A 19935-nucleotide genomic window follows, 5' to 3' on the forward strand; every position below is an offset into this window, starting at 1 on the left:
GGATGACGCTAGTTTCTGTCTCACAAATCCCTCCGCCTTCTCACTTACACCCCTCCACCCTCAGGAAAAAGTAGAAATGATGGCTGGTTGAAGCTGAACTAATTCCAACATCATTTTCTAATTTTGAAGGGAGATTTATGAAAAGGAGGCAAAAATAAAATAAATTGTAAGACAAAAAGACACATTCTTTATCTTATCTCTAGTTACCCAACTAATCTTGGAATGTTTTGAATCTAAACTACGATTTGTTATTTTATAAATAACTTATACGCCCTTAGCACAGTCAGAAGAGTGTGACTAAATGTTCAACTAATGAAAAAACACATAAACATGAGCTTTTTCTTACCGAAATATATCACGATGGTTTTTGATGCTCCAATCATATTCTCCTTTACTGACAAGTTCAAAGAATTCAGTTCTCCTCCTGCAGGAAAATCAAATGAAGAAAGGGGGAAAAAACTGCTGGAATGAAATTTCTCAGTCTGTGGAGTGACATAAACACCTTTATGGGGAAAATATAAGACCACCTGAACCAAGTAACTTAATATTTGAAATCATGAGGCCAAAGCACTATCAAAATAAATCATTTTTTTTTAAATGTTGAGGCCTCAAGAAAAAGCCACAATCATTTCTGAATGTATTTACAACAGAGGAGATTATAGGGCCATAAAACAGAAAACAATGTGGTGCTGCATTTAGGATTATGTGCTGGGAAGCCCTCCTGTGAAAGTCAGAAAAGGGAGGCAAGGACAAATAGAGCGGGAACAGTTTCAGAGTTTGTTTGTCATTCAACACAGAATTGAGCTGCATGATGAGCCAAGATAAGATAAACTCTCTGGTAGTAAATTTAAGACAAATATTTGTTTTCCAGCTTTGAAAATAACTATTTCACCATTTTAGTGCTTAAACACATAGGTTATGGGGTCCGAAAGTAACTGTGTTAAACAGTGGCTCAGTCACCCACTTGCTGTGCAACTTTGGGAAGTTACTTAAACCCTCTGAGCCTCATTCCCTAATGTTTGATATGGGTATTATATCTGCTAACTCACAGAGTTATGTGAGGATTAAATGAGATGACCTACAAAAAGCATTTAACACTGTGTCAGAAGGTTTTCAATGTTCAGAACTCACACGCAACCATCACCCCTGATGGATCTGGAGACATGCAGATACAGAAAAAACAAAGAGAGAACCTTTAAAATTGTGAAACAGGTGTCTTATTCCTATTTCCAAAAATTAATCTAGTTATATGACCCTATTTTTAGTGAAAAAGGAAAAGAAAAGGTCATCACCATTTTAAAAATCATGTCCCCATTTTCACCCTTTTGGCACTTCCCAAAAAGACTGCATTTGAGGGATCTCCACACTCCATGTCCCACAGCACATCCACACACAGCACCATCTGAAGAGCTGCCCCAGTAAGGAAGCGCTGTCCCCGTAGGCAGAGTGTGTGGCCTTCAGCAGGCCTCTCTTGAGCATACCACCTTTTAGAAGGTGCTGAAAATACTGAGGTATAAAAGCCCATTTAGCCTTCTTAAACCACAGAAATCCACATGGTACTGATGTTTTAAGGAATGCACTTTGGAAAATGCCACCATGACATATCATGCATTGGGGGTGGTTATCAAAATAGGATCTGAGAAATTTGGTGCTGACCCCTTGTAGTTTGGGGGATGAAGGACATGATACTGAGAACCACCGGCTCCCCTGGGTCTGGTGCACCCATCACCAGCTGACCCTCTGTGGCTCTCTGCTCATTTGGTCAGACTGACTAGTCAACTTCCTGAAAGGGGGCAGTCAGGAAGACAAGTGTGTAGCTTACTTCTTTATCTGTGACACAGACTGGTCTTGAACCTATCCCTTCAAGTGGATGCAGGCCTAGGTCACACAAAAGCATGGAACAAATGTCCAAGAGAACCCTGTGATTGTCAGCAGAGGTGTCAGGGCACAGTTGCATGGAGGGGCCAAACAACCCCCTGCTCTTTAGGTAGGCAAGAGTGCTCATGCCTTTTCTTTGTATAGCTACCATTTTCTTCATTTAGCCCACTCCCTCCTTAATGACCATGGTGTCTTTGTCACATCACCACCACTGACTGTGAACTGAAATAGAAAGGGAGGCAGAGGAGTGGGAAGTGCCAGGGTTTGGGCTCATGTTGACTTAGGCCTGGTGCTGTCACTGATTAGCTGTCACATTCTGGGTATCTGTACATTGCTGAACCTCAGTGTCCAGCTTCATGGTAAGACTTTTAGGTTAGGCCTCAAATTCCCTCTCTTACAACTGCTAAGTGTTCGGCACTGGTAGATACTCAATACCTGACAGCCATGGTTAATATGAAAATAATAATAAAGTAATAGCATTGCTGCCAATAATAATACACAATGGGATAATAGGACTATATGGAAATTGAAGAGTTTATGTAGTCCTCCACTCTCACTGAATAGACATTAGTCTTTCAAAAATTTTGTGAAGCAAAAAGTTGAGTTCAACAACTATTTACTGAACATATACTCTGTGCCAAGACTTTTCTAGGCTTTATGGATACAAGATATGGGTGCTGCCTTTAAGGATCTTTGAGCTGACCAGGGCAACTGACAGGTAATTCCCTCTTCAAATGTGATAATAATGATACTGGGACTAAAGTGAGGTGAGGGACCCATGGGCACAAAATTTAAGTGGGTGCTCAAAGGCTCAGCAATCGAGATAAATAATGTTTTAATGCAGTATTCAAAGAAATAAAAATCAATGCAAAATTCCATGATGAACAAACAAACAAAATTCTAAATAAACACAAAATGTGAGCCAGGAGCTGGGCACAGTGGTGCACATCTGTAATATCAGTCACTCAGGAGGCTGAAGCAGGAGGATCACAAGTTCAAAGCCGGCCTCAGCAACTTAGCGAGACCATCTCTCAAAATAAAAAAACAGGAAGGACTAGGGTGTGGCTCAGTGGCAAAGTGCTCCTGGGTTTAATCCCTAGTACCAAAAAAAAAAAAAAAAAAAAAGACAAAATGACCTTTTACTTATACAATCCACATCACTTGCCTCACCCTAGTCCTGGCCTTGATGAAGCTAACATGAATTGGAGTTCTTTCTTGCTCCAGGAAGACTTCCTGGGTTCTTTCACTTGTTACCCATGTGACTGACCTTGAGATGGTCTCCCGGGGCTTCAATTTTCTTATTCATAGAGAGTAATAGTAATGAGATCTACCTTCTTTAGGTTGGTAAGAGGATTAAATCAAATGATTTATGTAAAACACTGGCAGAGTGCCTGGTAAAAGTAGGTGCTCAGGAAGGATCATTACTATTCCTAAGCTCAGAAGGACCAGAGTACCTCGTCCCAGGTCTCATAGCTGATGAGTGACTGGTCTGGGATACAAATGCAACCTGTTGGAATACCAGCTGCCCCAAACAGCTGAGAGGCCCAGGGTGTCCCAGGGGCACAGAGAAAGGCACTTAGCTTGGAGTGTCTGGAGGATCACGGGAGGCCTTCTGGAAGAGCCTGTCAGTTATCATCCTTGTCATCCTATGTGCCAGAGTGGCCATGTCAATCTACAAGTTAGTCCAAGAAATCACCAGAATGCAAGTTGCATGAGGACAGGGGCCTGGCCCATTTTTGTTTGCTCCTGTATCTGCCATGCCTGGAAGAGTTCCTGACATTTAGTAGGAGATCAGTAAATATTTGTGAAATTGATGGATGAATGAAAACGATTATCTCAAAAAGCTATTCGTTTTTTAAAAAATAATTCTTCAGCCACTGATTTCACCTAGATTCTACTTGTTTTAGGGGCTTTGTACTTGCCATTTGGAGAGACTAAAGTTAGAAAACAATGTAAAATCTGTTCAGGGAAAGCCCTGTCAGATTTTTGCAGACTAGAGTCCAGCTGGAACCACAGCAAATTGTATGAAATAAGAACACAATTCCTATTCAATGTTGGATCTACCTTCTACTATTGCTATATCTGAGGTAGTGTGTTCAACATATGGGACATAACATCTTTGATGCAAAGCACAGTCATATTGCTGAGATGATCAACTCATTACAGAAAACAAATTCCTTTTTTTAAAAAAATCATATCTCTGACCTGACAGCTGAAAAGCATCATAAGAATTAACTCCCCAATGATGGAAATTTTTATAGCTAGAGTTTCTGGTATGAAATTCCTAAATAAACTGAACTCACAATTGGTCATGACTTTCACATGACATTAACAAAATTGGATTCCATCACATCAGTATGAAAGGGAACATTCATTACTCCTAGAGGATGGTAGATAGAGAAGGGGAGGGAGAAATCACCTCACAGGACATATAAAAATGTGGCATATTAATTTGGACTTTTCCTCCACTGCCAAAGTGTGGCTATTTCATGATAGGTCTGATTTACTGTGTCTTCCAAGATTTGGCTATGACCTCAGAAGATAAAGGCAGTATTCCTTCACACCATAATTTTATCAAATTAAACATGAACACACAAATGTGTATATATACACATATACTTACAAATGTATATATATGAGTGTGTACATATATATGTATATATTAAATTGTTGATCTTAGAATGAGTTCTGTGTTTGAGTTTTCATTATTGTTATATACTGTGAATGCTATATGGAACTTTTGAGATAAATCTGCTATAATTTTCTCATTTTTATAGATGAGGAAATTCAAGGTGTTTCCCAGGGTTCCAGGGCAGTTATCAGTAGGTCTAAGGTAGAGTCCACCCTCCTAGTTCTAGCCTCTGAGATAGTCTCAGTAAAATCTGTGTGTAGCATCAATCTTTGGGGCTGGTTCCCAGCTGCAAGTTGTGTGTTTCTGATCTCCTCCTTTGTGACAATCATTACAAAGCAAAATGGCAAATTCACTGTGCTTTTGGGAATGAGTTTGTCCATTCAGTTGCTCCTTTTAACATCTTTATGTGTTTGTGTGTAATAGATTACATGGAGTCAATAGCATACGCATATATGAAACTGTTGGAAATAAGAGCATTTTTAAGAACATGGGACTGTTAAAATGAATATTTGAAAATCCACAAAATTATACAATACTCCCCAGATCCACACTCCTTTGTCAAAAGGAACTATATCATTAACTTCTCAAGCAGATCATTGGGAACCTTGGTTTTCAAGGACAATGGCAAGCACCTAGGCTAGTGAAAAGCAACTTACTGGAAAATCTCATTTATAATCAGATATGTTTTTATTAGGCTTTTATCTGACTCTGCTGACATATGTTCCACTCAGAAAAATAGCAATTTTAAGAAAGCTCAAATTACCTTCAAAAATAATTCTAAGGATTGGTTACTAGTCACCCATACTACATTGAAAATCTTTCTGGTTTGTAATTTATCTGCAAAGCACCTTTTCTTTGTAAAAAGAGAAATCACAGTTCCTGTGTATATTTTAATCAGGATTTTTGGGTAAATTTATACATCTATACCTGTATGGATATATATGTATCTTTGTCTATATATTTATATAACTACTTTGAATCTACAAAGAGGCCATGAATGTTAGGAAGGCTTTATAGCCAAAGTAGCAAATTGTCACTGTGAGTCTCCTGTAATTTTGACTCCAGATTCACCAGGCAGGGGCTAGGGGCATGGGCATGGGGAGGTGGGTGCAGGGGAGGAGGATGTATTTCCTTAGTGCCATTACAGCTTGTTCAACAGGCAAATCATACATCGACCTCTAATTGCTAAATTCAGATGATCCTGCAAAGATTTCTGGGTTTTTGGCACAAAAGCACTAGAAAGAGGATTGGGAGAGTAATATGCAGATGTTAATTCCAAGAAAAAAACCCCATCTATTTAATTTTGAAATGAATTTTCTCCTTGTCTTAGACTGGAACTGATAATACAAAGACCAGCTAAGACCCTGAATGAAATGACCTGTTCAATGCTGTGCTTTTGTTGATATATTGACAAAATTCAGGAAACAAAAAGATGAGAATTACTCTGTATGTTGAGAACAGAAGATTAGATAAAAGCGGGGTCTAAAATGGTCAGTTCAGTCAAACCGTAATCAACAGGCAAAGAAGCGTTTTAAGGCACTGCTAGATGGAACACCCTGCAGTTACTCTGGCCACAGCCTTTACTGATGTGTCATCACTGTTTGCTCCCTTCCTCACTGGGGTCTGGGTCCCTGAAGGTAGGAACCATGTCTCATCTGCTGTGCATTCCCAGCAGCTAGCATAGGGCCTGCCATAAGAGGCGTCAAAAAGTTGGATGAATTTCTCACTTTCTATTCAGTTGTGATATCCCATTGGTGGGGAGGTGCAGACAAGTATGCTTGAAGATGTTTCAAAGTGCATCATGAATTACCAAAATGGTTCTTCCATCAACCTACTGCATGGCCTGTTGTTCTAACATTAAAGTAGCTGCAGATGCTTAACTCATCAGGCCCCATTAAAATATAAGAATGATTGGGAGAGACTAACAGGTTAAGTTCCATTGGTCATCAACACCTTCCTAAGCTTCAATTTATCCTTTCTGGTCTGGTGACCAGTTGAGTGCAGTTGACTGAGGGAGTTGGAAATGCAGAACATGGTGGGTTCTTAATAGTTTTTGAATGATGAATGAGTGAATATTTCTGTCTGTACAACTGTAAAAACATTTGTTGAATTTCCACTGTATTTTTTAAATCAATTGTCTTGTTGTTAATCTAATTTTTAAAAGGATGGTCAAGCTCCAGACAACCAAAAGTATTTTAGCACAATTTGGTGTCATCATCAGGTGCTTAGAGAAGTGCTATTTACTGCATCCCTTTAAAAGACAAGAAACTGTTAGGTTGGCAATGTTGCTGATCATATTTGCAGAATGCAAATGGAAGTGGCAAATTTTAAATTTTAAGATTGATCTGATTAATTGAGAAAGTCAATCTGAAAAGCATTGAGTACCTGCGTGGGTTTATAAAATCTGAATTGCTTGATAATTCTCAGCTTACATAGTAGTATGAGTAATGTGGCATGGAGGCTGAATAGAAAGAACTTGAGAACTTCGGGCCAATAACTCACCCTTGGAAAGCCCGGAGATCCCTATCTGTAAGACAAGGATAACAATATCAACCTTGTGGCTGATATGAGAATTCAATATCAAAATGTTAATATTTTGAGAATGTGTAGTCTGATCGTGTGTCAGGTTTGGGTGTTAATATTTTGAGAATGTGTAGTCTGATAGTGTGTCAGGTTTGGGTATTAATATTTTGAGAATGCATAGTCTGATAGTGTGTCAGGTTTGGGGTCTACAAGAGTGAGCTAAAGAGTAAGATGTTTTGATTCTGGGAGCTTCCATCTAATGGTGACACAAGGAGACAGACCTGTAATGCCTAGAACAGTGCTGGGCATGGAGCATGCCTAATAGAAGAGAGATACCGTGTTACATGAACACGAACTGTGGGAGATGGAAGCTACTTTTTAATCCTATGCAATTGCAACAACTTCAGTTTTAACAATTTTAACAGTATTAAAGCTAAGGAATTGCCCATCTGTGGTACTCTAACTTAACTCAGGTAAGAGTCTCCAACTGTAGTCTCAGCTGTCCTCTCTGTCCCAGTCTCCTGAGCAACTGTGCTCTGCAGCCTCTGCACCTACCCTTCACTCCGGGTGGTGGGGCCTGCATTAGTGGAACTGCCATTGGCCTGACGCCCACCGCACTTTTAACCAGCCTCAGGTATGTGCATGCTCAAGTTACTGCTGCCACTCATGCCTGAGTATTCCCAGGACTGACCTCCGTTTCCCCTTTAGTACTCTTAAACTAACAACTAAACAACGTCAGAAAGAATGACAAAGGAGTTAAAAAACTTTCTGGAGTCCAAATACTTGGTTCAAATCCCAGATTTGCTTTTTAACCTTGTGAGCAATTTACTGAATTGCTCCATACCTTGGTTTCCTCATGCATATCCTGGGGTTAATAATATTACCTAGTCTTACAGACCTGCTTTCAGTATTAACTGGCATAATGTGTAATTTAGCACTCAGGAAAATATTGGTTGTTTTTATTGTTAATTGTGGAATTTGCATAGGTCATCTTTGTTGACTTATATGCAGACATATTGTACAAGGTATTTGTCACATCTTTGAAGTTTTAACATTTGTGATTTTAGATCTCTCTCTCTCTCTGCCCACCCCAAGTGCCATCTTTTATGGTGCATATTTTATTAAGTTTTCTGGCTGAATGACTTCTTTTTTATAAGGTACTTTAAATTATCAAAGCTCTTTCATCTAGGTAATGTTCTTTGACTGCCACAAAGACCCCAGCAGCTTGGCACGGGTGAAAGACCTATCCTCCTGCTGACAAGGAAACCAAGGCAAAGGCAGATTGAGTGAGTGACTCTCCCAGAGTCACGTGGCTAATTACTGAGCGGGTATATAGAATTCCTGCTTGAGCTGGTAAAATTACTATTTAATTATCAAAGCCTTATTCATTGCAGGGACTCAGAAATAGGCACAGGAAATCAATTTCAGAAAATCAGTCAGCAGTAACTGAGTTTTCAGTGAGTTGGAAAATCAGACTGAATAATTAACCTCGACTTGGGCTATGAAAAGCCCAAGACATGCACACGAAGGGGTTTATTTGTTTGTTTACTTTTTATCTTGTGAATTCTGCTTTCATATGCCATTTGTGACACAGAATCTCAAGGATACTCACCACCATTTAGAAATTAAGGTCACAAGTTTTTATGGCTGTTTTTAAAGTGATTCCACATTTCCATGTATCTTACATTTTCCCCTTTTGGAGCATGGCAAATTCTTACCCCTAGGAATGAGCCATAAACCCCTTCCCAAAAGGTGGGACTCTTCTCTCTGGCCCTTGTGGCCATTTCTAGAAGGACATTCTTCTTCCTGTGGGAAGGTTTCTTTTTGGTTTCCTCAACATTATCATGACTTTTGGCATGAGTAGTCATTAGGGCAGAAACCCAATGATAATCAGACTTCCAGAACCAGTTGTAGGTACTGCCTCACATCCTCTTGGCCCCCACCTTTCTTAGCCACTGCCACCCCAAACAACAGCACAGCACCTGTGGCACCTGGCACTTTGCTTCTTTTTGTCCTGGTCTGCTCTGACTCAATGTGTGGGACTTGGGATAGCTGCAGGAACTCCCAGTTCTCAGGCACATGCACCGTGGAAGAGCATGGAGGTCAGCATCCCTCAGTGCAAACTTTGGCTGACAAAGATGGAGGCTGGTGGACAATTTTAAGATGTAGCTTATGAGACTTCTCAGGTGTCCATGTCCAGGTGATCATGGTGGTGGCTAACAAGGAGATGTACCCTTACAATGACTTCTGTCTTTTCTCATTTCACTGTTGCAGCCATTCAACTCTTATACTTGGTACTATTTCCAAAACTAAACTAACTGCATGCAAGTCCTTGTCTCCAGCTTTGCTGGGGGAGAGGGCAATAGGAACCCGGATTGGTTTTTATTTTACTCTGATTAAAATACAGCTGAGAAGGTCAATAGTGCCATATTGTTTCACAATCCAAATGACAACTACTTCTTGATTCATTCATTAGAAAGGACATATGGTAATTGTGGCAAAAGCACTAGAAGAGGAGCTTCTAGCTAGAACTGGGTTCCAGTTTTGCCAATAATTAGCTATGTGACTCAAGCTGCGTGATTTAATCAGTTGGACCTCAATGTATGATCTGCAAAATAAAGGAGATGACTTGAACGACATTTCCAAGATCCCTTCCAGTTCCAGGACTGCTCATTGTGAAATAAAAGCATCTGGGGGACAGGGTGTGGTAGCTGCTTTTCTCCTCAATAACCCCAGGGGTTGTTTTGGCTACAAATATGGCAATACTCTACTGCAACTTCAGACAGACAAGGGAATCAGTCCTCTGAAGGTCTAGATTAGAGAATGGGCAGCTATTCAGAACCTCTGAAAACAATAAGATTGACAGAAAAAGAGCAAGCCAGCTTCTTGGGAGTCAGCAAACATTAGCTGGGGCTGCAGCATTAAGATAAGAAGAGAGTAATGAGAAAACGACTGGCAACCAACTTCCTTGACTGCACTCCTGCGGTCACTGGGTGACTCGTCACATCCCTAACAGGTCTTGATAAATGGACTCCAGTGGGGAGATTTTTTTTTCCTCTTTAAAAGTTACTTGGAGACTTAGTTTGGGAAAATGCTTTTGCTTTGAGAAAAATAACGTTTATCCTGCAAATGTCAGGGACAAGAAATAAAAGCATTAAAAAGAGACAGGCTTTCCATAAATCCCAAATCAAAGAGTATCAATCCAGGAAAAGATGGACGGTCATGATACTGAACTGAATCCAAGGGTCACAAAACATGCAAAGTAAATAGGTATGAGAGCAACTGAGGTTGCGCTTTTGCCAAGAATATGGCATTTAAGACATTCGATCAGTATTATTATCTCATAGGTATTATTATCTCTATTTTACACAGGAAGAAGAGGCTCAGAGAGGTAAATAATTTGTCTGATGATACACAGCTAGTTAGCTGCAGAGCTGGAATTTTTATTTTTGAAGTTTGCATTTTATATTATTAAAGTGAATATTTACTAGGGTAATACATGCACATAGTTAACATATCAAACAGCACCAACAGGCATATAATGAAATAAAGCAGTGTTTTTTGGTCCTTTGATTATGTTTCTTGATGCTTTCATTTGATTGTTCTTATTTTGGCCATCATGTTCTTAATTTTCAAGAGCTTTTTCTTCTCCATGGTTGCTCCTATTATTATTTTTCAAAGCATCCTATTCTTGTTTCATAGATGCAATACCTTGGTTTTTCAAGGACATTAACAACAGTTTTTTTGTTTTCATATATGTGCCCCCCATTGTTTTTTCTTAATTCTATTTTTCCCCGTTTGTTTTGGCTTCTGTTTCGCATATCAGAGGCTTATAAAATATCATGTGACCCTTGGCTGTCTGTTTATAAGTAATAGTAAAGAATTAAAGAGTTAAGTAGGAGTTGTCTCTGTGTGTGTGGTGTTGTAGCAGGGAATGGGTAGAAATGCTAGATAAAATATAGGAAGCCCAGTTAAATTTGAGTTACAGATAAAAATTCATTTTTAATGTAAGAATGCCTCATATATTTCATGGTTTACATGTGCGTGTGTGTATGTGAATGAACAATGAAAAACTATTCATTGTTTATCAGGAATTTAAATTTAACTGAACCTTCTGAGTACCAGGGATCGATCCCAGGGGCACTTGACCACTGAGCCACACCCCCAGCCCCATTTTACATTTTCTTTAGAGACAGGGTCTTGCTGAGTTGCTTAGGGCCACGCTAAATTGCTGAGCCTGGCTTTGAACTCTCCATTCGCCTGCCTCAGCCTCCTGAGCAGCTGGGATTACAGATTGTGCCACTGCACCTGGTTGGCTCTGGATTTTCACTATGTACTGCTTCCAACTTACTGAGACCTCTCTTTTGAGTCTTGCATCCTATTCTCACCCTGTACTTCTCTTCAGTCCAGAGTCCTTTTATCTGTCTGTAGAATGGACATCTGGCCTTCTCTGCATAAGGAAAGGAAACTAACCTGGCCATATTGGTGGAGGACGTGATGGGCTCCAAGTGTTCTGTAAGCTGGTTACTGCAATCTCCTTGCCTTCAGCTTTCAGTTCACATCCACCTTTCATAGTATTTTCATCTCAAAGCCCCAAGCAAGGTTTTGCAGGGCAAACTGGCTTGCTCTCCAGAACCCTCCTCATCTGTGGATCCTGCTTTCTTTTTCTGCTCTGCTGGGTCACTTACTATAGTCGTTGGTCTGCCTTTCATTTTCCACAAATGCATTGACATCTCTTGTCATTTGCTATGTGACATTGATTTTTCAGATTTATGCCTTTTTTTATATTCAATTTATTTTCATCTTGGTGGGATTTTAGGAGGGAAAAGATATAGATACTTAGGTTCAATCCATCAGATTTTACTTAGAAGGTCAGAGTGAGATTTAAATTTAGGCCAATATAACTCCAAAGCCTATACTACCCTCACAATACCATGTAATAATCCATTCAGCAGAATCCAACAATAAGCACTTGTGGCAAGACAACCAATTGTCTACCCCAATATTTCTCCTTCCTTTCTTCTTCGGTATTAGAACTCCTGATTTTTAGCTGATCACATGGTTCCCCAGAATAGACTTCCTTTCCCAAACATCCCTGAAGCTAGATATGGCAAAGTAATTAAATTTTGACCAATAATATAGGTTGAAGAGCTATATGACAGCTTCCAGAAGACTCTCCTAGACAGCTTGCATTACCCTTTTGTCCCTTTCTTCCTTGTCCCTCCTTTCTTCCTGGTGGCTGGAATGTGGACATTACAACTGGACCTTGAGCAACTATTTCAGACTAAGAGGTAAAGACCATATATTGAAGGTGATGGTATAGAACAGTGGGAGGAGACCAGGTCCCTGAGGACTCCACATAGCTCCTCTACACCTCCAGAGCACTGATCAAACTTCTTTCATGTGACAGAGAAGTAACTATTATTCTGGGTTTTCTGTTTCTTACCATTGCACCTAATCCTGACATAATGCCAAAGTACAGGACAACTGAGAAGGGAGGGTATGGCACATGACTTCCTAGAAAAGGTAGATGAGATGAATTTAAGGATGAGCAGCTGAGTCAGATGGGGAAATGGAGGGAGAGGATTCCATGTAGGAATGTGGTATGACAGAGTCTACTCCCTAGCGTCTCAAAGTGTAATCTGTAGACCACTCTGCTGCAAGTTTACAAATCATGTCAAGGAGAAGTGGAAGATGAGAATGAAGACAGATCAGGGGCAGATTATGGAGGGCCTTGAAAGTTGAACCAAATTTAAAACTTTCTTAGAAGGCAATGGAGACACTGGAGGTTTTTGAGATGGAAGTTAAAAATACAGATCTGCAATGTGAGGGGTTAGAGTGGAGCACTTCAGAGTCCTCTTCATCAGACGATATCCTACATTGAGATAACACAGAAGTGAGGCCAGTGGAGTGATCTCAGTGGAGAAAGAACATGGGTTCAAGAACTCAAATGTAGGAAAAAGGGGAAGGGAAATTTATAAGGGATCTGGAAAAGGAGAGAGAAAGCAGCTGAAGCAAAGGGAGTAGAATTGCCAATGAAAAGTTTATAGACCTGCAGTTGTCTCAGACAAAGCTAGAAAATATCAAAGAATAAAAGTTTGGTAGAATGTGGAGGTGGACTTTGCTCTCACAATATGAATGGATATTAAGAAAATAGAGGACCTAATGTGCTCTATTCTTCTAAAACAAAGTAGTAAAATAAACAAGTTGAAAAGCAATTAAAGATCTTCATAGGTACAAGCGAAATCATTTCATAAGGGAGAGAAGTTGTTTGGTCTTTAAGAGAGGAGAGGACTGTATATAGCAGAGGAGGAAGACATTTCCAGGCTGCTAAAAGAGGTGGTACACAAAGGAGCACTGCAAAGGGAAGGGATGGAATTTTCTGCTCCGAGAAAGGCCTGAACTGTAGAAAAAAGGGAGACGCCTCTTCTGAGAAAGATAAATAGAGAAATAGAGTGAAGCTTGGATTTTTAGCCAACCTTTCATCAACAAATAGTTTTCATGTCATCATCATCCTCATCAGTGCCATTATAGATCTGTCATAAATAATAGTCTAAAATAGCAATTTTAGGCAGTATCTAAAATAAAAGTGACTATCATTTAGTTTCAGAGTCAAGAGTTCCAAATAAGATTCATAAAACAGAAAAAAAAAAAAAGATATAAATCTTGCCATTGTAGCCTGAATCTCTTGGCTTAAACATACCACCCTAATGAACTTCAAAGGAAAAAACAAAATTAAAAAATTTAGCCCTTTTAAACATTGATATCAGTGCTGAAATAACAGGCAACCCCCAATCTGGACCTGAAAATTAATTATAAGATGGAACTTCAGATATTCATTTGTCAAATAGATCAAATGCCAATACCTACTCAAAGTACAGCGTGAGGTCTGTTGCTAATATTGACTGCTTCAAAAGCTGCATAAGGTCACTATATTCCTGGGAGGACAAATTAGCAAAGATGTTGTGACCCTGTAATGAGAAAGTAAAAAGTCACAAAAGACATCATTAACTCTGTGGTTGTCGATTATATGTTTTTCCTATATTAAAACAAACAAACAAACAAAAAAACACAGGAACATGAAAAAAAAATCATTTTTAAAAAGCTTAATAAAATTTCATACAAATATAGATTCCTTGGCAAACTCAGCAAAGCCAGAAGGTGAATCACATTTGAAGAGTTCTACTGAGGGGCCCTTTATCATGTGTTTAGTGTCAAAGGGAAAAATGTGAAAATATTTGAACTTCTCTTATGAATGTTTGTGCCAACAACTCCATGTGACTGTGTTTCCTATAGAAATGCATTTTTGAGAAGTTGGCAAAATTTTTGAAATCTTTCTGACCCTTAAATGAATACTAGTTTCACTAATAAAGGTTTAACTGATATTCTGGAGACACTTGCTACGGCAATTAGTGACTTGAAGGATGATAAAAAACCATTAGACAATGGGGACTTTTGGCAACATCTGGAGACATTTTTGATGGTCACAGCTGGATAGGGGTGTTGCTGGTATTTACTGGGAGAGGCCAGGGATGCTCCTAAACATCTTATAATGCACAGGAGACTCCCCACAGCAAAGACCAACCTGGCCCAACATGTCAATGCTGCTGAAGTTGAGGGACCCTGCATCCAACTGTTAGGACACACTTTGATGAAGGGTGTGGTAGATTAAACTCAGTACAGTGAAATAGTTAATGAATAGCTAGGATATATAAGCCATTGTTCTTAAAACAGCCAGACCATAAAGATGACTTTTACCCAAGAAAAGTTGCAATTGCAGCTTTATCTCCACACCTTTGAAAAGCATTCTTGTTTTTATCAAAATTTGCTTTTTAGTAAAGTGAAAAAGCCTTCTGAATTGTAACAAACAAGTTACTTAATTTGCTTTCATTTTTCAGATTTTTTCCAGCATGAAATATGAACTTGTAAGCTTGTGACCTGCAACGGGCAAATTTTAACCTACTGTTGAGAACCAAGAGATGGTAGAGAAGGAAAGGGGCAAATGACTGTCTGATTATCAACAATTCTTCAATGAGAAGAACATCAATTATTTCAGGAAACCTGAATATCAATTAGTAAATTATCTCTTTAGGCACTAGATGATAATCTGCTCCCCTGAGTTAATCTATCTCATTGGGTGAACTCTCCATTCCTAAAGACTATATTGGTTCCACCTGGGACCAGGTCCAATATTAATAATAATTTCAAAATGAACTCTTTCAGACCCTTAATTCAGCCATTAAGAAGACAAGTAACTAGTAACTACACCATAATTCTGCCTATGTTTTTCTCCCCCAGAATTGTCCCATGAACCAATTCCAGTGCCTGGGGGAAAATGGCCAGAAGCTACAGAAAAAACAGCCACCTGGATTAAGTCACACAGCCTCTGGTGAAAGAAATACAGCCTTGAGAAGCAAGGATTAGGAAAAGTCAACATCCAAACAAGGAGAAAACTGGTCTGAACTTGAGGATCCTGGTTATTTTGTAAGGGTGTGCATTTTACTGCTTTTAAAGGACTTATGTAACTAATATGATTTCCAGAGACCAGAGTAACAAAGCTAGCCAGATCTGCTTTCGTTAAAAAAAGAAAGACGTTAATTTGCATCAGGGTATAGTTTATATGCAAATGGCCTTGCACAATGCCTTAAGGTTTGGTCCCTGAAGTGGAGTTGAATCTCCCTGCAACAGGGCTTCTACCCTTTGTGTAGGGAGGCAGTGAGTGTGGAGCTGATGGAAAGAAAATTCCTCAAGCCATCCAGGGTGTCTATGCTTGTGCATCATTTGGAAAATGGACAATAAAGTTGCCTGCATTTCTGCCTTTCTGATGGGCAGGACAGAAGGAGACATGGCAGCGCCAGGGCAGTGCTGCACAAAGTGGACGCTCAGTACAAGGCTTCATTACTATTGATCACCATCACTCATTAGAACCCAGAGAGAAGGGCCGTCAAGGTGTTGTCTGTATGAACACAGATTCTGAGGGACTGGGAAACTTACTTCTGTTTTTAATCCTTGTTATTATGAAGGTGGGGCTTTCTGGGGTCAGAGGTATAAATAGGCCATGTTTGCCAGTACAGAAAAGATGGCCAAAGTGCCCCCTTTCCACTTCCCTCTTCGAGAGCACTCAGCTAATATGTAGCTTTTAAAGGAAAATTCAGTTAGCATGTTTGCTAACTGAGAGCCTAACCCTGGGTATTTCTTTCCCAACTGAAAATACATCGCCCCCAGCAGGCTGGCCTTGCAGGAGCGTTGACTCTCCTTTATGGGGTCGAAGGCTTTCATGATATTGCAAAAGACAAGCTTTCTCAAAATAGTCTGGAGGAAAAAAAAAAAAAAAAGAACCTCCATATTTAATGATGCTATTCCAGCGAAGCAGGGCCTTAATGATGATAATAATAATAATTAATGGCACAGCTAGAGAACTGACAAATAATGGGGAACAGATGATCCCTTCCTGGCCTAAAAAAAAAAAAAAAAAGTCTGTACGCCTGCAGAAAATTAAACAGATCCTTTCCTGGCAATTTAAAACTAAGACGCCTCAGCCAGAGTCAGTTAGTGGTCTCTGTTTTTCTCCACGGAAAGCTAAAAATATAAAATTCCAACTACTTCTGACTCTCGCATTGCCACGGGAAGCAAAATAAGGCATATGGCATCAGCCCTGGGTCTTATTTTTAGTTGCAGTTCTCACTTTCAAAGTGGTCCCACCAGCAATTTTAAATTCTTTTATCTTTTATAGGTTTCTATTAAAGTGTAACTTTCTCACCCTGTTTTTGCTTCACCATCTTTTAAAATGGTTTTTGTGTTTTCACAAAATGGGAATGTTGGGCCACTTAGTTCTCAGATCCAATCACTCAGTGTGCTTCCATGTTCCTTAAGGAAGGCAAGATCAAGCTCTGATGACAGACAGTCTATATAGGCCTGTTAGCCTGCAAGTGAGTCTGCAAAGCCTTCTAACCATAAGGAAATCCAAATGAATCAGCTCAGGAAGAATTTGAACAAGGTCCTTAGTCAGGCATCTGAAAGATCCAAAAAAGCCACGAAGGCCCAGTAGTTTGACTTACATTTATGTTTTTCCTTCTCTGTATCTACCTATGGCACTACAAAGAAAGAGAGGTAGGAAGCATGTATCTGGTCCTCTGTTGAGGGGAGAAGTGGAGCAGTTCCTACCTCACTCTGAAGGATCATCACGGCGTGGTTAAAATGGTGATGTTCCAAGGTAGCCGAGGTTCCATAGAGTTGGGCCAGTGCAGAGCCACTCCTGAAAGAGGACCAAAGACTGAGTGAGCAGGGATCTTCAACTTGACTGTCCCCACACCAGCTTTTTGTATCTAACTGTTTTTCCCACTTGTGACAAAGAACTGTAAACAGATAATTTCTCAGGTAACTGCTTGTGTAGCTTATCATCTCTAAAGCAGGCCATTCAAGAACTTTCTGTGTTAGGCTGGATGCTGCAGATGATATGTGACTAATAAGGCACAGTCCCTGCCTCTAAGAAATTTACAGATAAGTAAGAGAGATTAAAAATGATCATAAGAAAAAATAATGCACAAAACAACAATACAAATACTAGAATAGAGTTCCAGGTCCATCCTAAGTGTATGGTGGTAGGAGGCAGGATTTCTGGCTCTGAGATGAGTGTAGTCTTCCTGAACTAAACATTGTATGTGTTCTGAGGGTTCAGAGCACCTCTTTTGTACCAAGTTGTATCTGTTTTTCCCACTTATGACAAAGAACTGTAAGCAGATACTTTCTCAGGTAACTGCTTGTGTAGCTTGTGTATTTGAATTTCCATAGGAAAAGACCTTGTGAATATTCTGCAGAGTGCACTTTATCCACTCTATGTATGAGGTTGATGACCTTCTGTTATGGTTTCCCAGTCCCCAGTCACACTGAGATATCTCTGTAGAACTCTACAACGTTTTCTGGATTTGGAGCAAAATTTCAGCTCTTCTTCCACTCGGTAGAGCAACATCATTTGGACAGTGACTTGGCTGCTTTACCGCTCAGTTCCTTTGTCTCCAAAATTATGATAGTACTATCTACCTCACCTGTTATTTAGAAGACTATAATGAAATATTTAAAGTGCCTATCACAGTACCTGGTATGGAGTAGATTGTAGTTTATATTGATTATTAATCAATAGTTAAAATATGTATGGATATTTCCATTTTAAATCAACAAAATGTTAAATTGATTCTTGAAGGAATTTTTTTGAGTAATTTATAAATTTTATTTATGTGAAACAACCCATCCCTGAATAATGTTAAGTTCAATAAAGTGTTCATTTAAAGAGTTAGAATATCTTAGGAGATGAGAGAGAGAGACCTAGAGAATACCCAAGTTTAAAGGGCAATCGGGATCAGATTGAGCATCCATCCAGGTCCCCGTGTACTTTTCTTGCCTATTGCAGGGACTTGGACATTGAAAGGAAATTTTGACCTTAACTTGGAAGTACTGGAGATTGACAGCTCACAACCTGTCCCACTAGTGAGAGGAGAAAAAGACTATATCTAAGCGCAACGTGAAGGATTTCAGAACCAAGGTGCCCTCGACCTTCAGTGTGAGGCAGCCCAAGACCTTGGTCAGTTTCTGGGGTACAGAGGCCCTGTGATCCTTGGAAAGATGCAGAGCTGACCACATGTTAGAAATAGCAAGGGTGTTAGGGTTAGTAGGGATTATGATGAAGAGGGTTAACAAAGGGGGCATGAGATTTTAATCACGTATATGTTATTTCTTTAAAACTTGCTTTAATCTATATTATCTAATAAGTGAAAATTCATTAGGCCAGTTTTAGTGATATTTACTATTATTTGTAGTAGCTAACATTAAATCTTACATAGAGTTCATTTCTATGAAAACACAGGCTGCTAAGGTCACAGAGCTAGCTAGTATCAGTCCTAGATTTGAATCCAAGTCTTTAAGCTTCTTCTTATTATCTAATGAGAATGATAATTATAACAGACATTTCTGGTATTTTATTCTCCACTTTAACAAGCTGGTGTCACCAATGAAAGAAGATTTCAAAATTTAATTCAGAATTCTACTAGTGTAACTGCTAACCACAAGCTCAGATTCCTGTGATTCGAGACCATCAACCAGTCATGCTCAAATACACCACACTTAATGATATCAGTGAATCCTCATGACAGAGGCATTGATGAGAGGTAGACTCAAGATGCAAAATATTATCTCTTTCTTTATTCATATTGATTGAGTAGATCCCACACAAGAAATTAGCTATATGGTGACAGGTCACTTCAATTTTTTTTTCTCGAGGTGAATAAGGACTGTTTCCTCCTTTAGCCAAGGAACAACTTATAGCAAGCACACTGAGGCTCCCTATGATGTGCTTCTCCCTCTCTCCCATGTCCAGGTAACTTCTGAACTGCTGTTCTTCATTCAAGGGCTCTCAGGGTGTTTGCACAAAAGCAGCTATGTGACCATCCATGTTTTGGGCATCTTCCTTTTCAGAGTTTCTCTTTGTTCCTTTCAGTATTTCCATCTTACATTCTGGCTACCCTCACACAATACTAACTCAGTTATAGAAGATAGGTAGATTTTGCAACTGGACTGTATTAATGCATGAAAGTGCAGGAAGACATTGTGATTCATGCATCCATTCATCCATCTATCATTCATTCAATTCAGTCAACAAGCACTGATGACTCTTATTATGCCAGGCCCCAGGCTGGAATAGGAAGATACATGACTCAGGGCTCTTATCTTCAGAAAGCTTGCACACTCCATTATAATTGTGCTGGGGACTTTCTCTGACCAGTCTTGCATTAAAAATGCTCACCTTTCTGCAGCAAGGTGCTGTGTTAGCATCCAGAGGAGGGAGTATGGTACTAACTCTACTTTGAGTTTTCTATAGAAAAATGAGTTAAGCAAGATTATTTCCATAT

The 19935-nt window shown here is 39.5% G+C and overlaps 1 protein-coding gene across 1 annotated transcript in view; it reads right to left on the reverse strand.

Annotated features, from left to right (window-relative positions):
- Window positions 1-19935, reverse strand: part of Pde11a (phosphodiesterase 11A) — a 378401-nt gene that overhangs the window by 52081 nt on the left and 306385 nt on the right. The window contains exons 14-16 of the mRNA XM_047545134.1: window positions 17198-17288; window positions 13904-14004; window positions 347-424 (exon numbers count right to left, since the gene is read on the reverse strand). Coding sequence (XP_047401090.1) covers window positions 347-424; window positions 13904-14004; window positions 17198-17288 — 270 coding nt within the window. The remainder of the gene's footprint in view (window positions 1-346; window positions 425-13903; window positions 14005-17197; window positions 17289-19935) is intronic.

Source organism: Sciurus carolinensis, chromosome 3 (genome assembly GCF_902686445.1).
Source record: "Sciurus carolinensis chromosome 3, mSciCar1.2, whole genome shotgun sequence".
NCBI classification, from domain to species: Eukaryota; Metazoa; Chordata; class Mammalia; order Rodentia; family Sciuridae; genus Sciurus; species Sciurus carolinensis.